The sequence below is a fragment of the Capricornis sumatraensis genome, chromosome 2 (genome assembly GCF_032405125.1).
Source record: "Capricornis sumatraensis isolate serow.1 chromosome 2, serow.2, whole genome shotgun sequence".
Taxonomy (NCBI): domain Eukaryota; kingdom Metazoa; phylum Chordata; class Mammalia; order Artiodactyla; family Bovidae; genus Capricornis; species Capricornis sumatraensis.
The window spans coordinates 210,301,953-210,317,554 of record NC_091070.1 but is presented as its reverse complement, the minus strand read 5'-3'; the positions used below and the strand labels follow the sequence as shown (position 1 = coordinate 210,317,554).

General features: G+C 48.0%; 1 protein-coding gene across 4 annotated transcripts; it reads right to left on the bottom strand.

The window, feature by feature from the left end:
* Positions 1-1,736: 1,736 nt before the first annotated feature.
* TRAPPC3 (trafficking protein particle complex subunit 3) lies at positions 1,737-12,237 on the bottom strand. 4 transcript variants are annotated; one of them, XM_068964948.1, is made up of 6 exons: positions 7,297-7,426; positions 4,677-4,771; positions 3,855-3,952; positions 3,511-3,610; positions 2,922-3,104; positions 1,737-2,461 (listed from the first exon to the last, which is right to left on the bottom strand). In XM_068964948.1, coding segments are annotated over exons 3-6 (405 nt in total). In that variant the 5' UTR covers positions 3,857-3,952; positions 4,677-4,771; positions 7,297-7,426; the 3' UTR covers positions 1,737-2,341. The 4 variants fall into 4 exon arrangements, with proteins under 4 accessions (XP_068821049.1, XP_068821047.1, XP_068821048.1 ...); XM_068964946.1 differs by lacking the exons at positions 4,677-4,771; positions 7,297-7,426 and adding an exon at positions 12,129-12,237 and having other exon boundaries at positions 3,511-3,634; XM_068964947.1 differs by lacking the exons at positions 4,677-4,771; positions 7,297-7,426 and adding an exon at positions 12,129-12,237.
* Positions 12,238-15,602: the final 3,365 nt, after the last annotated feature.

Here is a 15,602-nt window from a genome sequence, read left to right as displayed (position 1 = left end):
GCTGCCCAAGTTAAATTCTGGGAAAGGAAATACCCAAAACCTCACGCCATACAAACAGCTGCTGGAAAGTAGGCCGTGGTACTAGGAGGAGAGGAAGGGCGAGGGCCCCCCTGGAGAGAGAAAGGGTGGCGCAGCGCCACTTTTCTTGGCAGGTCCAGACACCACACGCTTTCCACATCGGGCCCCAGCATTCACTCCATCAGCCGCGCTCTCATTCACTCACACTCTGGTGTGACTGCACCCAACCGCATGCTGGGTGCTGAGGATGCAGCTGACCAAAATGGGGTGCCTGCACCAGGGCCCCAAACTGTATGTCTCTGGAGGGGGAGGTCAAGAGGTTCGGAGAAGGGGATCCTAGAGGAAGCATCAGTTCAGTTCAGTCCCTCAGTCGTGTCCAACTCTGTGACCCCATGGACTGCAGCACGCCAGGCTTTCCTGTCCATCACCAACTCCTGGAGCTTGCTCAAACTCATGTCCATGAGTCAGTGATCTCATCCTCTGTCATCCCCTTCTCCTCCCACCTTCAATCTTTTGCAGTATCAGGGTCTTTTCTAATGTGTCATTTCCTCACATGAGGTGGCCAAAGTATTGGAGCCTCAGCTTAAGCATCAGTCCTTCCAACGAATATTCAGGACTTATTTCCTTTAGGATTGATTGATCTACTTGCAGTCCATGGGTCTCTCAAGAGTCTTCTCCAGCACAACAGTTCAAAAGCATCAGTTCTTCAGCGCTCGGCCTTCTTTATGGGCCCCAAAAGTGATCTTTCCTCCTCGTCAGCAGCTTAACCCAGCTGGAACAGGCACGTCGGGTGTTCCAGCGCCCTAGAACTTTACGACCAGACACACTTCAAGCACAATGCTCCCCTCACCTCAGGCTTGTCCACTAACCTTGGGGAAGGTCCGGGGCTCTGTTTCACCCCGACAACCTGAGTATCTGGACCTCAAGGTCCGAGGCTGTCCCCAGGAAGAGGAAATATGGCCTGATGACCTCTGACCCCTCTGTTTAAAAGCTACACTAAGCTCTGTGAGACTGAGAGGGATCCGCGGGCCTGCTCTTCCACCATCCCACAGTGTGAAGCAGGCATCATGGTTAAGAACGTGGGCTGTGGGGACTTCCCTGGTGGCCCAGAGGCTGAGGATCCACCTTCCTCTGCAGGGGGCACAGGTTCTATCCCTGGTCGGGGAACTAGATTCCATGTACCACAGCCAAGACCCAGCGCAGAAAAAAAAAAAAAGGGCTTATGGAGTCTGGCTGGGGCTTTGAACCCTAGCTTCTCCACTTACTAGCTGTATGACCGTGGCAACTTGTGGCCTTCTAAAAACGGTATTACTGTGAATTAGATAATGCATACGAAATGTTCAGTGCAGTGGTGGCACTTGGTAAACACTCATTGAATGGCACCCTAACAAGGTTTACATGGTCTTTCTAGCCAAATCCTCCAATGTGGTGGCCAAGAGCCCAGGATAGTCCATTGTAGGAACATCTGGGATACTGGTCTGCTTCTAGATTTTGCTATAGACGGCAGACTCAAAAATGACTCTGAAGGAGCCTCCTTGGCTCCCAGGCTTCCCAGACTCTCTGGTCCACAGGGAGAAGTATTTCTGGATTAGATAAAATCAAGGTAGGGCACAGGACGCAGCAGGTCTGCACACCCCATTGTAACAAAATTCCCAGGCCCGAGCAGAAAGAAAACAGGACATGATTGGGATTTCACTCAAGAATGTGTCTTTATTGAAGAATTTGTAAGAAAAAAAGATGGAACCTCTATAAAAAGAGGAGATGTTGCCTCCAAACTGCAGGGAGGAATGAGAAACCTGGGTGGTTTCCCAGAAGTCAATGTTTCTGGCATGACTGGCTCCCCTTTCCTGGCAAGCACTAGAGGGTATCACACTCTAGCCAGCAAATCCGCCCCACCCCTCCCATCGTCTCCTCGCTGTCCAGTGAGTCCTGGACTCCCTACAGTCACTCACCAATGACTTTCTGAGGACCCAGGTATAGGTGTGCGAGGTTTTCCTCTTAATGGGGTCAAAGCGGGTTCTGCTTTGGAAAATTCAAACAGGAATGTAAAATGGTTTGAGCTCCTTCTAGTCCAACCAAGGATGACTACATCCAGCCCCTGTGAAGGGATAGGGAGCACAGAATTTCGCTCCTGAATGCGCACACTTGAGGGTAAATGGACTATATCACAGTCTGCTCTTTATTAACACGGAGAACGGAAACAAGGTTAGAAGAATATATAACATCCGTTAAAGAGTCACTGAATTCTCGACGGCAGGAGGAGCACTGAGGCTTTCTGATCCAACAAGTGCTCCTGCTGGCTGCCCTGAAGTCCTGGGGATGGTCATTCCTCTCCGGCTGGGAGGTTGTCCTCAATCCGCCTGATGAACCTCATCCGGATTTCTGTCACACCGTCTCCTTTCAGGGTGTCCTGGACAAATTTGGCCTCCACAGCCATCTGGACCTGGGGGACAGTGTGAAAATGAAGGGGCAGCTGCCTATCCATGGCCTCTGTGAAATCACTGGGGATGCAGCTATAACTGCCTCACCTAGAGCAGCCTAAACAAGGGGGTTGGTTTCCACAAGGACAAGGTTGCTAGTTCCTATGAAAAAAGGCAGTGGCCCCGACCCAACAGGAGAGACTTAGCAAAGAACACTCACAAATTAAACTGTCACCAGATAAGCCAATCTGGGAACGGATGCTCTCACGCTTTGGGGGCTGACAGCACCACCTCTCAGCCTAAGCAATGAGGATCAACACCACGTAGAGATCTCCAACTTGGATCCTACGCTTGGCAGCCTCGTCATCTCCAGCAGCGAAGGTGAGCTCTAAACCCTTCTTTTCACTCTCATTCATTCATTCAAACATTTATTAAGATCCTACTACCTTTCAGGTGTCTCAGAAGGAAAAGAGCTGCACTCACCATCTCCAAGGCTCCTCGCAACACCCCACACAAGAGATTGGAATAAATAAGGGATGAGTGGTTATCAGGAAGTTCCACAAAGTCCACCAAGGGATTATTTTCCAAAATGAGGGAGAATTCGTCACCAGCTGGGCTCCAATTGGTGATGCTTGGAGTGATGCCCAAGTACATCTTGAATGCCACCTGTCAGGAGACACACAATGGCACTATGGGAAGAGCAGGAGGGGCTGTGCACCAGGGAAGGTGACGTGATGGGACCAGAAAGGGGACTTAAATGGCTCTGGAAAAAAACTGGGGCCTCCGCAAGACACTGAAGCTTCAGGTATTCAGGGCAAAGAAGGAAAAGCAACTGTGCACAACTCCACACCCCTCTAATTCCAGTGGGGCTTTAATCCACAGGGATGCTCCCAACCATTCTTCCCTTTTTCATCATCTGTACTATTCTTAAACCACCAGCAAGGCTTCTTTGGCCCAGACAGCTGCCTAGCTATTCTTCTGGAATACTAAGGGCCTCTCTAAGGGAGAGGGTGGTAAGCAGTGCCTTCCAATGATAATTCTTCAGCATGGCCTGGTGGCCCAGGATAATGACCTTGGCAATGACATCTGCAGTTTCCCGAAAGTCATGGCACCTCCCGACGTTTGACCGTGCCAAGAAATCTTCAATCAGTCGGACTCCAATGTTATAGCCCCTGGGAAAGAAATGAGAGAACCGACTACATTATGGGGTCTGAATGTCTTATGTCTGAATGTAATGCTGTTGGTGGTACAGGGACAATGAGGACAATCCCCAAACCTCCCAATAAATAAGCAGTGGAAACAGCACCCGAAGGGTTGGCTATGACAGAGGACCTTGTTCTGGGCTCTAAGGGACCACGTAGACTCGGCGTGCTCAGGAGTCCCATTCCTGTCTCTCCCACAGAGGAGCCCACTCACATTTTGTCCAGCTGTTTATTCACATCTTCATCATTTTCATAGTCCTTGCAGAGCTGGGTAACTAGAGCCCCGTAGGTCAGGGTGAAGAGCTCAGAGCTCTAAAAGAGATTGAAAAGGCAGTCAGGAGCAAGCCACACAAAAGAGAAGGTTTGGTGAGAGTCTAGATCAGCCTCAATGCAACTGGCAGAATTCAATGGAAGGTTATGGTGTCCCGTGGGAAAGAGCATCATCCTCTGTGGAGTAACCAAAGAATCTGGCTCCCTAGGGTCAATGCAACAGGGCTGCAACCAGACCCACTCGAAAATGGGCTGGGAAAGGTGCCTCATCCACTGAGCAGTCACCCTTCCAACACACCGAGGTGACTTCTGCTGACCCAGGACCCCACCACAGCTGCCAAGCCGAACTGCACTCCTGAGGCCCCATCCAGGAGCAGCAGAGGAGTGGGGAGGAAGGAAGTACCAGATGAGGTCCATTGCACTAGTGAAGACCCCTCCAAGTCACCAACAGGGGGAAAAATAATGTTCCTCTTGACACAGCTGAAGTGTTTGTAGGAAAGGGGTAACTGAAGGAAACACAATCTTTTCTGTGCCTGGAACACAATATTGACCTGGACTGGCTTCTATTACAACCACAGTTAGAATCACAGAATCTCTTTCTCAGATAAAGAATCCTGTCACCTACCTACCAAAAAACAGAGAGATGGGAAGGTGAAAGGAACAGCAAATACCAAGACTATAGAATAAAAGCAGCAGGTTGGAGCAAAGGCATTATCAAAGTTAAACAAAGTGAGAAATGTGTTAACATCTGGGTCAACGTACTTACATAGAAATAAGGCTGAAAATCAAGTGCCACCCAACCAGTCCCTTCTGCATGGAGGCTTGTCAGACTTGCAGAAGAGCACCCTTCTGTCTGCAAGTCTTCTAGGGAAGAAAGTATAACTCAAGTCAAAGCCCAGGCTCCCAGGACCCATCATTCCTCACCTCATCCTCAGGGCCTGGCGATGAGGTCACTGCAAGAATAGTAATGCGAATGCCTTTTGCTTACATACTGCATTCTATTTTTCATTATCTCAGTTTCCACTCCACACTAACTCTGTAAAGCATAAAAGGCAGGAACTAATCTGGTTTTAGAGATGAGGAAACTTCAGTAATTTGTCCAAGGACAGATAATTATTGACAAAAGTAATTGGGGGGACAGAAACCAGAAGTTTCTAAGCCACTGTTCATTCTGTTCACTGTGCCCAACAACTGCAGTATTAATCACCTCCCCCCCCAAAAAACAAAAGATAGCTATACTACGGAGTCAAAAAGAATCAGCTTCTGAATAAGTAAGCTCTCTGAATTCAACTAAAAGAGGTCAGGGTATCTCCAAGATCAGGGTATATTACCAAGTATGGCAGTTAAAGGGGAGCTATTAAGGAGAAGAATGATTTTTAGTAAAGTTAAGGGTTTGGCATTAGAGTGGCCTGGGCATGAATGGATGGAGACAGTCCAGCAGTAACCAGTCCATAGAGTTGGTGCCACTGCATTAAATCAGAAGAGCTTTCCTTGCATTATTAATGAATCCTAGGACTGAGAATCCAAGAGCCTTGCCCACCATGTGCCAAGTAACATACATATCACGATGTTATTAAGCACTACACACATGCAGCAGCCCCCAATTTATCAACGAGAAAAATCAAGGCCCTAAACAGATCTGTTGGTGCTCACAGAATCAATAAGCCTGGAATCTGGGAATGGAATATGACCCAGACTCTCCACAGCCTCTCTTAATTTCTAAGTTTATCTCCACTCAATTATGAACCAAGCCTATGTGGAATAGCTCATGACATAAATAGTGCACAACAACGTAAAAGGTCTTCAGACTTTAAAAATAGGAATGAGCTGTAGTGTAGGAAAAACCTTTCACTCAAGGTTTACTATGTACCAGAAACTACCTAACAGGAGGGAAACAAACAATAAACTGAATAAATGGTTTGCCAGACAGTATAAGAGCCACGGAGGAAAATGAGTGTAAAAGATTAGTGAGTATTTATGTTCACCGATATGTATATGGCGGGGGGGGGGGTCAATTTTAGATAGGGTAGTTAGAAAAGGCCTCATTAAGATGACGGTTGTACAAAGACCCGAAGGTAATAAGGGAAAGCCATGAAGATATGTAGGTGAAAAAATTGGAGGCAGCCAAGTGTAAGGCCCTGAGGTGGGAGTATGTCTGCTATGTGTGAGACACAGCTAGGAGAGCAGTGTGACCAGAGATGAGTAAACCCAAGAGAGAACAGAAGAGGAACTCAGAGAAGTAACAAGAGGCTGCAGTCTGATGACCCTTATAACTTGAGGTTCCACGGTACCATAAAGGTCACATAATTCAACCAGCCCCATTTTGTCACTGAACATAATAAGCACATTCTTCCTCCCAACAGAAACAGGAATCTCTTCGCAAAACTTCTACTTTCAGACTGCTTTAAGTATGTTTAATAGTAACGATCATTAACATTTATAAAACTTTTAGAGTGTCTTCACAGACAGTTACTTATTGATCTTCACAACAACCATGAGAGGTCAGCAAAATAAACACTATTTATCCCCATTTTACAGGTGATAGGTTAAGTAACTGAGACTCACTCTTCTTAGTGCTGAGCACTGTCCTGTAAAAAGTTATTAAGTCTTCCTAAGTCACTGCTTAATCTCCCTGAATATCAGCTTTTCCCAGCTGTACAGTGGTGGCAACATTATGTGCCCTTCAGGATTATCAGTGAGACAACGTGTGTAGAGTGCCTGCTGCATAGCACCTACTCAAGAAGTAGGTACGGTAGGATTCCCCTGGCAGTCCAGGGGTTAAGACTCCACACTTCCACTGCAGGGGCATGGGTTCGATCCCACATAAGGCCAAAAAAAAAAAGAGTAGATGTTGTTATTTTTGTTCTTAAACTGCTTCTCTGTGGCGTGGTGCCAGAAAGCACTCTGAACTAGGTTCAAAGAGGGAGATTCTGAATCACTATAAAGAACTTTAAAGCAATTAGTAAGGATACAGGGTTTATAGTCAGAAGACCTGATTCTAAGCATAGACTTGTCACTGGCTGAAAGACTTTAGCTAAGTCACTTCACTCTGCTGAACTTCAATCTTTTCCCAACAAAAAAAGTAACAGTGAAATCTGTCGTGCCAATCACAGGGTTGATGGAACGGGAGGGTCTAATGAGATAATAGACTTAAAGATGCTTTGCAAACCAAGAAACCACAGGAGTGAGTTCATGCTGGCAAAGTCAAGTACTTCAGGCACCCTGTGCAGAGTAAGTTAAGCCAAGCCCTACACTCAGGTAAGCTCCTGCACTTGATGGTTTTCAGGCAGCTTTGTAGTCAGTGCACCAAACAAAACATCAAAACTCCTTAGGGGGCTAACCTTCGGAGCTAAAGTTCCAAGATACTTATTAAGAGTCATACTTACTATTTTTGTCAACACAAATAATCCAGTGTGACTGTGCCGCAAGATGCTAGGGAAGGAAGGTCAGTAACAGGACTGAGTCCCTCCCTCTTCGTCACTCTCCAGCCTCCTGTCAAGAGAGATGCTGAGGGCTGCTACTTAAGTCATAACTCATCTGAGCTTGGAGAATAGTCACAACACAAAAAAAGGGCAGGCCTAAACACACAAAGGTTAGTTAACATCTTTACTAACAAGAATGCCTGTGTGGTGACCATTTTGTAGTGTATAGTGTTGCTGCTGCTGCTAAGTCGCTTCAGTCGTGTCCGACTCTGTGCGACCCCACAGACAGCAGCCCACCAGGCTCCACCGTCCCTGGGATTCTCCAGGCAAGAACACTGGAGTGGGTTGCCATTTCCTTCTCCAATGAAGGAAAGTAAAAAGTGAAAGTCAAGTCACTCAGTCGTGTCCAACTTTAGTGACCCCATGGACTGCAGCCCACCAGGCTCCTCCGCCCATGGGATTTTCCAAGCAAGAGTACTGGAGCGGGGTTCCATTGCCTTCTCTGTGTATAGTGTTAGGTTGGTGCAAACGTAATTGTGGTTTTACATTGTTGAACTCTGCTGTTTGATACTGGAATACGTTCTTAAATAAATGTGGTCGTGTTATACATCATTTTAATGTGTATGTCTTACTTTATAATTTTTTGCTAATGACACTACTTGCTGTTTATTTTATGTTTATTCTATTTTGTTATTTTTAAAAAATATTTATTTGGCCGTGCTGGGTCTTAGTTATAACATGTGAGCTCTTGGTTGCAGCATATGGGATCTAGTTCCCTGACCAGGGATCGAACCTGGGCCCTCTGCACTGGAAGCTCAGAATCTTAACCACTGGACCACCAGGAAAGTCCCTTATGTTTATTTTAGACTAGGGAAATGATGTTACACAAAAAGCAAATTTGAGCGATTTTCTTATTCAAGTTCAAAATGGGTCATAAAACAGCAGATACAACTCGCAACATCAACAACGCATTTGACCCAGGAACTGCTAATAAATGTACAGTGCAGTGGTGGTTCAAGAAGTTTTGCCAAGGAGACAAGAGCCTTGAAGATGAGGAGCGCAGTGGCCGGCCATCGGAAGTTGACAAGCATGCAACGACAATGGCCAATTGAGAGGATCATCAAGGCTCATCCTGTTATAACTACACGAGAAGTGGCCAAAGACCTCAATGTCAACCATTCTATGGTTCAGCACTTGAGGCAAACTGGAAAGGTGAGAAAGCTCAATAAGTGGGTGCCTCATGAGCTGAAAATCAAAAATATCATCATTCTGAAGTGTCATCTTCTCTTACGCTATGCAACAACGAACCATTTCTCAATCAGATTATGATATGTGACGAAAAGTGGATTTTATGTGACAACCAGTAACAGCCAGCTCAGTGACTGGACCAAGAAGAAGTTCCAAACCACTGCCCAAAGCCAAAACTGCACCAAAAAATGGTCACAGTCACTGTTTAGGGATCTGCTGCCTGTCTCTTCCACTACAGCTTTCTGAATCTTGGCGAAACCATTATATCTGAGAAGTAGGCTCAGCAAATCGATGAGATGCACTGAAAACTGCAACGCCTGCAGCCGGCATTGGTCAACAAAAAAGGGCCCAGTTCTGCTCCAAGACAATGCCTGACCACAGGTCGCACAACCAGCGCTTCAAAAGCTGAACGAATTGGGCAACAAAGTTTTGCCTCATCTGCCACATTCACCTGACCTCATTCAACCGACTACCACTTCTTCAAGCATCTCGACAACTTTTTGCAGGGAAAATGCCTCCACAACCAGCGGCAGGCAGAAAATGCTTTCCAAGAGTTCGTCGAATCCCAAATCACAGATTTTTATACTATAGAAATGAACACGCTTATTTCTTGTTGGCAACAATGTGTTGTTTGTACAACAAAAAAAATGTGTTGGTTCCTATTTTGATTAATAAAGATGTGTTTGAGCCTAGTTATAATGATTTAAAATTCACAGTCCAAAACCACAGTCCAAACAAAAAATTATGTTTGCACCAACCTAATAACATCGAATCACTATACGCACATGGAACTAGCATAGTGCTGTAGATAAACTTTAATGTAAAAAGAAAAAGGATGCTGGGACTTCCCTGGTGGTCCAGTGCTCAGGACTCCATGCTTCACTGTAGAGGGCATGGGTTCAATACCAGGTAGGGGAAACTGAGATTCCTCAAGCTTCTTGCTGTGGCCAAAAATAAATAAATAAAGATAGTGAAACTGATGTTGATAGCAATGAAGACACTTGCCCAAGGTCACACAAGTAAGCACTGAAGCCAGGGCTCAATCCCAGACACGTCTATGCTCCTGGCATTGTATATTTTTCAACCTCTCTCATAGAGGACTGCTTCTCAGGGTTAGGGACTAGGACTTCAACTCTGCATTTCCCACAATGCTTTGCACAGAGCTGGGCCCCAGGAAAAGTTTGCTAGACAAATGGGTTGTTTTTCTTTGCACAGATTAAAAGCAGAGATCTAATTACTTGGTCATATTAACCATTTACGTTTCGGAAGGGTTAACTGGGAACACAGCAATTAGCAGAAGGCTGGGCTGATTGGGAAGTGGACTGCTAGAGGCAGAAGCTCCCCAGGCAGACAGGAAAGAAGGGGAGCATGTCAAAACCAGGTGGCTACAAAGGGGATCACGTGACAAGCCTCAGGTGGGTACCAATAGGAACTGAATGACAGGACGCACCAAACCTTCATGTCACTCACTTAATACAGATTGCCTAGTGCCAAGCATCATTTTAGGTGCTGGAAGTACCGCAGTTAACAAATCAACCCTTGCTTTCGTAGAGTTATTCTCATGGGGCGACTATAAACAAACAAGTAAATACATAATTTATAATGAAGCATTTTAAATGAAATAGACAGTGCTTGAAGAGAAACAGAGTAAGAGGATTGAGAACTAGTCAGGTGGAGATGAGTACCTGTAAATGAGGTGAGGAGGAGCTACTCTCTGGGGGAAAGGTTCCAAGCAGAGACCACAGCAGTAGCAAAACTCTTGAAGCAGGAGTGCACTGATGCCGGTCCCTAATTCCCTCAATTCACCAAAACTAAGTGAATACTGAGGGTTGCCAAAACTAAGTGAATACTGAGGGATGCCGGGTGGGGACTGAAGGTTCCTGCTAAACTTGTATTAAAAGTTTCAATGTTGGTTTCAAGTTTTTAAAAAAGATACGAAAAAGAGTTAGATATGAAAACTAAACAGGAAAACTTCTGATATCTGCTCACAGAGGAAAAGGAGAGGAAAATAAACATTTACGATGTCCCTTGCATTTTACACTGTTATCTCACTTAATCCTAGAAAGGCATTATTTCCCCATTGTATAGATAAGTAAACTGAGGACCAATCAGGATTCCAACAAATATCCATGCTTTTTACAATACATCAGGGGTCACCAACCTTTGGGATCTAAGGCCTGATGATCTGAGGTGGAGCTGATGTAGTAACAGAAATAAAGTGCACAATTATGTAATGCGCTTGAACCATCCCCAAATCACCTGCACCCCACGCCCCATGGAAAACTGGCCTCCATGAAACTGGTTCCTAACTCCAAAAAGGTTGGGGACCGCTAACCTGCATGACACTGCTGCCTAGCAAAACACTCTTCTTCCTTTTTCTTCTCATTTCCTCCAAAACAGGAATTCTTATCCTATGATTCACAGAGTATTTTCGGGGGCCCACAAGTTCCCCCTAAATGTAAGTAAATGTCTGTTTATGTTTGTCTATTTACTATTCCCGGGGAGGTCCACAGCTATTATCTACTTTTCAAAGAGATCCGACAGAGGAAAAGTACAGTACTACTCTGGAGTAACAGGGCCTCCTGCTGCCCATATTTGGTGGCTGTTCCTGGTATAAGATACAAAGGTGTAATGGAAGTTGTCATCTTTTGTAGAGCTGAGTGTCAACAAAAGGCCGCAGATCTGCCCTGCATGCGACCTTCAATAACTCAGTTTGTAAATCAGAAAATAAAGACAAATGGGCAATTCTAGAGGAAGTAAGAAGATGCCAAAGAAAAGAAACACCTGTCAAGAAATCCCCTTAGTTTGGAGAAAAACATCATCCACTTTACTTTCCAGGCCAGCCCCCATCGGCAGCCAAACTTTCTAGGATAGATGGTGTCCTACTATTTCCAGGACAAGAAAGGAGCCTGTCCACCTTCACCAGAGGGGGCCCACTTACGGTCTACTCTGGCCCACCCCTTACTCTCCTGCTTTCTGGTTAAATCAGTACCTGAGCATCTCACAAAGCCCACGGCACAATGTGGGAGACATTATAGTCCAGTAGTCTGAAGCATTAGCTTTGAAGTCAGACAGACAAGGGTTCAAATCCTAACTCGTCTTAGCTGTAAATAGGGGCAAGTTATGCAACCTCTGAGTTTTAAAACGGCGATTTTATCATCCACCTGACGAGTTACTTTGCGGATTAAATGAGATAATAGACGTAAAGTGCCTGGCCCAGCGCCTAATGCAGCAAGAGAGCAACAGTGGGAGCTACTATTATCGTCGCCGTCGTTGTTGGTCTCGTACCCAATCGCACTCAGGTGGCGGGGGAAGAGGTCTTCGAGTTCCTCCAGCGGCCCTCCAACCTGCCCCGCACCCGGCACGCTCCCAGAGCTAATCTCCGCTCTCGACCCACCAATGAGCCCCTTCCTTCCCTCCAGCGGAACCACTCCCTCCCAGGGCTGGTAGAAGGCGCCTTTCCAGTTGAGACTTGCACCCCGCGCTGGGCCCCTTCCCCAGAACACCTCCATTCCGCCCCACCCGCCGAGGTCACACGCTCCGGTTACCATTTTCTTGCTCTCGGTGCCACGGTTCGCCTGCCTCGACATGGTGCCGGCCGCCTTACCCTGCCTCGCCACAGACCCACTCGGCAACCCCTCCCAACACTGCTCGACCCAGCTAGCTGCCCCCTCAGCGTTAAAGATTGACCGGCACCGACTCACCGCGCCTGCGCAGCTGGCCGCGGGGCACCACGGGACTCGTAGTCCGGCAGACGAGGTCTCTTCCCGCCCAATAAACGCCGGACCACAGCACCCAACAGCTCCACTGGCAACACCGCCCGTTAGTGCAGCCCGACTACAACTCCCAGAATGCTCCGCGCACAGAGGACTCTTGTAACATGGCTCCCTATCGCCTGGTTTATGGCCGCTGGGTGGCGTCCGCAGCTTGCAGTAATCCTGTATCATCCACACAGTTCTTTCCCACCCTGCCTAACCCTCACTCTGATGCTCCGCAAATTCCTCTTGCCAGGCATGGTCTTGGAAAGTCCCTCTTTCAAACTAGCTTCTTCCGCTGTTGCTGCAATTCAGAGGCAGAAGCTCCCAGGATGTCCCAGAAAATTGGCCATGGCTCCTGCACAGATCTGGCTGCTTCTTTACAAAAATATTTGATGACCACCTACTATGTGGCAAGTATTTCACCAGTGACTTTCTCTTCGAACCGTCATCTGTCCCCAAACCCCAAAGGCAGCGAGCACCTGCATCCTACCACCGTGGCTTCCTGATGAAATATCCAGTCTGATAAAGTTCAGGTCAATTTCTCCCTCTCTCTTCCCTAGAACAAGACTGGTTCCCAGAAAAGAAAGATCACTGGCTTTGGTAGCAGCCAGTTCTGGATTTTAATCCTAGCTTTGCCATTTTAGGCAAATTGCTGGCTCTCTCGGTTGTTGTGAAGATTGGTGAGACATGTATGCAGAGCACTTGGCACAAAGTAAACGTGCATTCCCTTTCTTTCAGCCACTCTCTTGAAAGCACAGCCCTGCAAACAGGCCCCAGAAATACGAGGGGAATGAGCTGGCCACACCCTCACCCATCACCAAGGGGAAGTCCTACCGTCCCTGACCATAGTTCTTTGGTTTCAGCTCCAACCATCCCTGCCTGGCTAGTCAGTTCTGAGAGGACTGTGCTATGAGTCCCTGAGCCCCATCTTCTGACTTAGGCCTGGTAGCCTGACTCTGGCAGCTGCATTCTAGCCTCTAGTCTTCACCATGACAACCGGCCCGACCAGACTTGAGCCATCCTGGCTGGGGAAGGCTGGGGGGCCCAAGCTGCTCAGCCTGAAAACCAGTACCCAAGATTCCCCCAGTCTGTCCCTCTCAGTGCAGAACCAGTTATTATTTTACTCTTCTCCTGTGGCACAGACATGCTGGGGACTCTCTAGAGGCAGTGACCTTTGACTGTGTCCTGTGTCAGTGCCTGGGCTGAGGGCTCTGGGAAGGAACATGAGGGTCAGTTGGGGGTGGGGATGAGAGAGCAGGGGTGGGCTAGCCCTCAGAGGCCAGCAAAGTTAGAGAAGAACCTCCTGCATTCCCAGGAGAGAGGACAGCTGAGGTGAAAGCTGCAGTTGGCTGGCCTGTCTGTTGGTCTGGGCTCCTCCCTGCCGGCTGCCCTTGGCTGCCCACAGAAACCTGAGTCACAGTCACAGCCAGCCGCTCGACCCCACCCAGCCTGCTGTCAGGCCAGGCGGGTCTGGAGAGATTGAGGGCGGAGCCTCTCCCTGCCCATCTTACAGCCTCTTGAGATTCTTCCCCTTTCTGCCTGTGATTCCTCCTTTTGGCTTCTTTTTCTTTGGGACTCCTCCTCCAAGAGAGAGTCACCAGTCCTGAATCAAGGGTGGGGGCGGGGTCCTTTTCAGGCTAGTCTAAAAGATCTCCTGGCTCCTTAGTAACTTCTTCAAGGGCTCTCAGTCCCAGCTACCAGTCCCTCTCCATCACCTCTTGGGGGCCAGGACATTTAAGAACAACAGGCACCCTCCTCCCCAGCTTCACCCTGGCTCCTTGGGTGCTCAGGGCTCCAGGAAACTAATGCAGCAGGGATAGCCCCCCTTCCCTAGCAGGAGCACTAGAGCCCACCGCTCCAAGAACCCAAAAGGTTGAACCTATTTAATCCTGAATCTGAGTTCCTTCTCCCACCAATCCCTCTCTGTTACTTCCCCTCTGCAAGATCTGGAGGGAGGGAAGCCGTATTGCAGCTGGTGTCAACACTGGTCTTTGAGGACATTCCCCACCTCCAGCCCCAGGGAGTGAGCCCTGGAGGTTACAGTTCCCTAGCAGAGTGGTCTGGGTTAGAGACCCCTTCTTGCTGTTGTGCCTTGGGGGTAGGGTGGGTGTGAGAATCTGATGTCTGGTCTCTCAAACTGCACCCACCATGAGGCCCCTCCTACTTCCTACTTGTGTAGGAGTGGAGACAGCCTCCAGGGCCTTGGTCCCAATTCATATCTCTTTGTCAAGTCACCCAGTGATTTCCTTCATCTCTTGGATGATCCACTTTGGACCCTCCCGCACCTAACTTAGGAGGTTGGTAAATGCTCTTGCTCCTGCTCTCCCCCTAGTGGGATCAGGAGGGGGACATATTTCAGTGACCTGACTCCTAGCCGCAGCCCAGCGTCACGGTAAGACTGACAGCTCATTCAAGCCTGTTTCCTGAAGGGGGAGGGGACTGCCCTGGGTGTAGGGGAGGAACTTGGGAGACCACAGAGTTCCCTGGCCCCTCACTGGAAGAAGGCAGGGCATTCTCAGTCGCCAATGATGTTGCAAGTGCCCTGCTTGCTCCTTCTCTGGGATGTCTAATGCTTAGGGGGCAACATGGAGCACTTGCACCCAGCCCCAAACTCAGAGATACCCACTCTAAATCTGATCAATTGCCAGGGCCTGGGATGCACCAAGGATCCTGATCCATTAGGGGGCATAATGCAGAGGCGTCCACTCCATCTTTCTCTTCCAACTGCATCAATCACAGGACATCAGTGCTCTCAGGACTTCCTGTGGACCCACCAAGTGTGTAGGAAGCCTCCTGGGGCTGGCCGGGAGAACTGACCATCAAGTTGACTAACAACTAGCATCTTTCCAGGAAGTGCAGGTGCCTCCACCCTCAGTCCAGGGAAGGGTTCCTCAACCTCAGTACCATTGACATTCCAGGCCTGATGACTCTGTTCAGGAGGTGCTCTTGTGCGTTGCAAGATGTTAACATCCTGGTGTCTAAGTACTAGATGCCAGTAGCATCCCTAGTTGTGACAATGCCTCTAAACATTGCCAAATGTCCCCTGGGGTGGAAAACTGCCTCTGGTTGAGAACCACTGAGTAGGCTAATGCTGACTCTTTGCAGGGCACTCCTCAAAGTCAATCCTAGATCATTAGACACAATGGAAGATCTCCAGTTCCAAAGCATTGCTCACCCTTCTCCTTCTGAAGAACCTTCAACAGCTCCCCAGTATCTACATTATGTAGTTGCCATCCTTGGCCTATCTCTTCATCTTCAGTTACT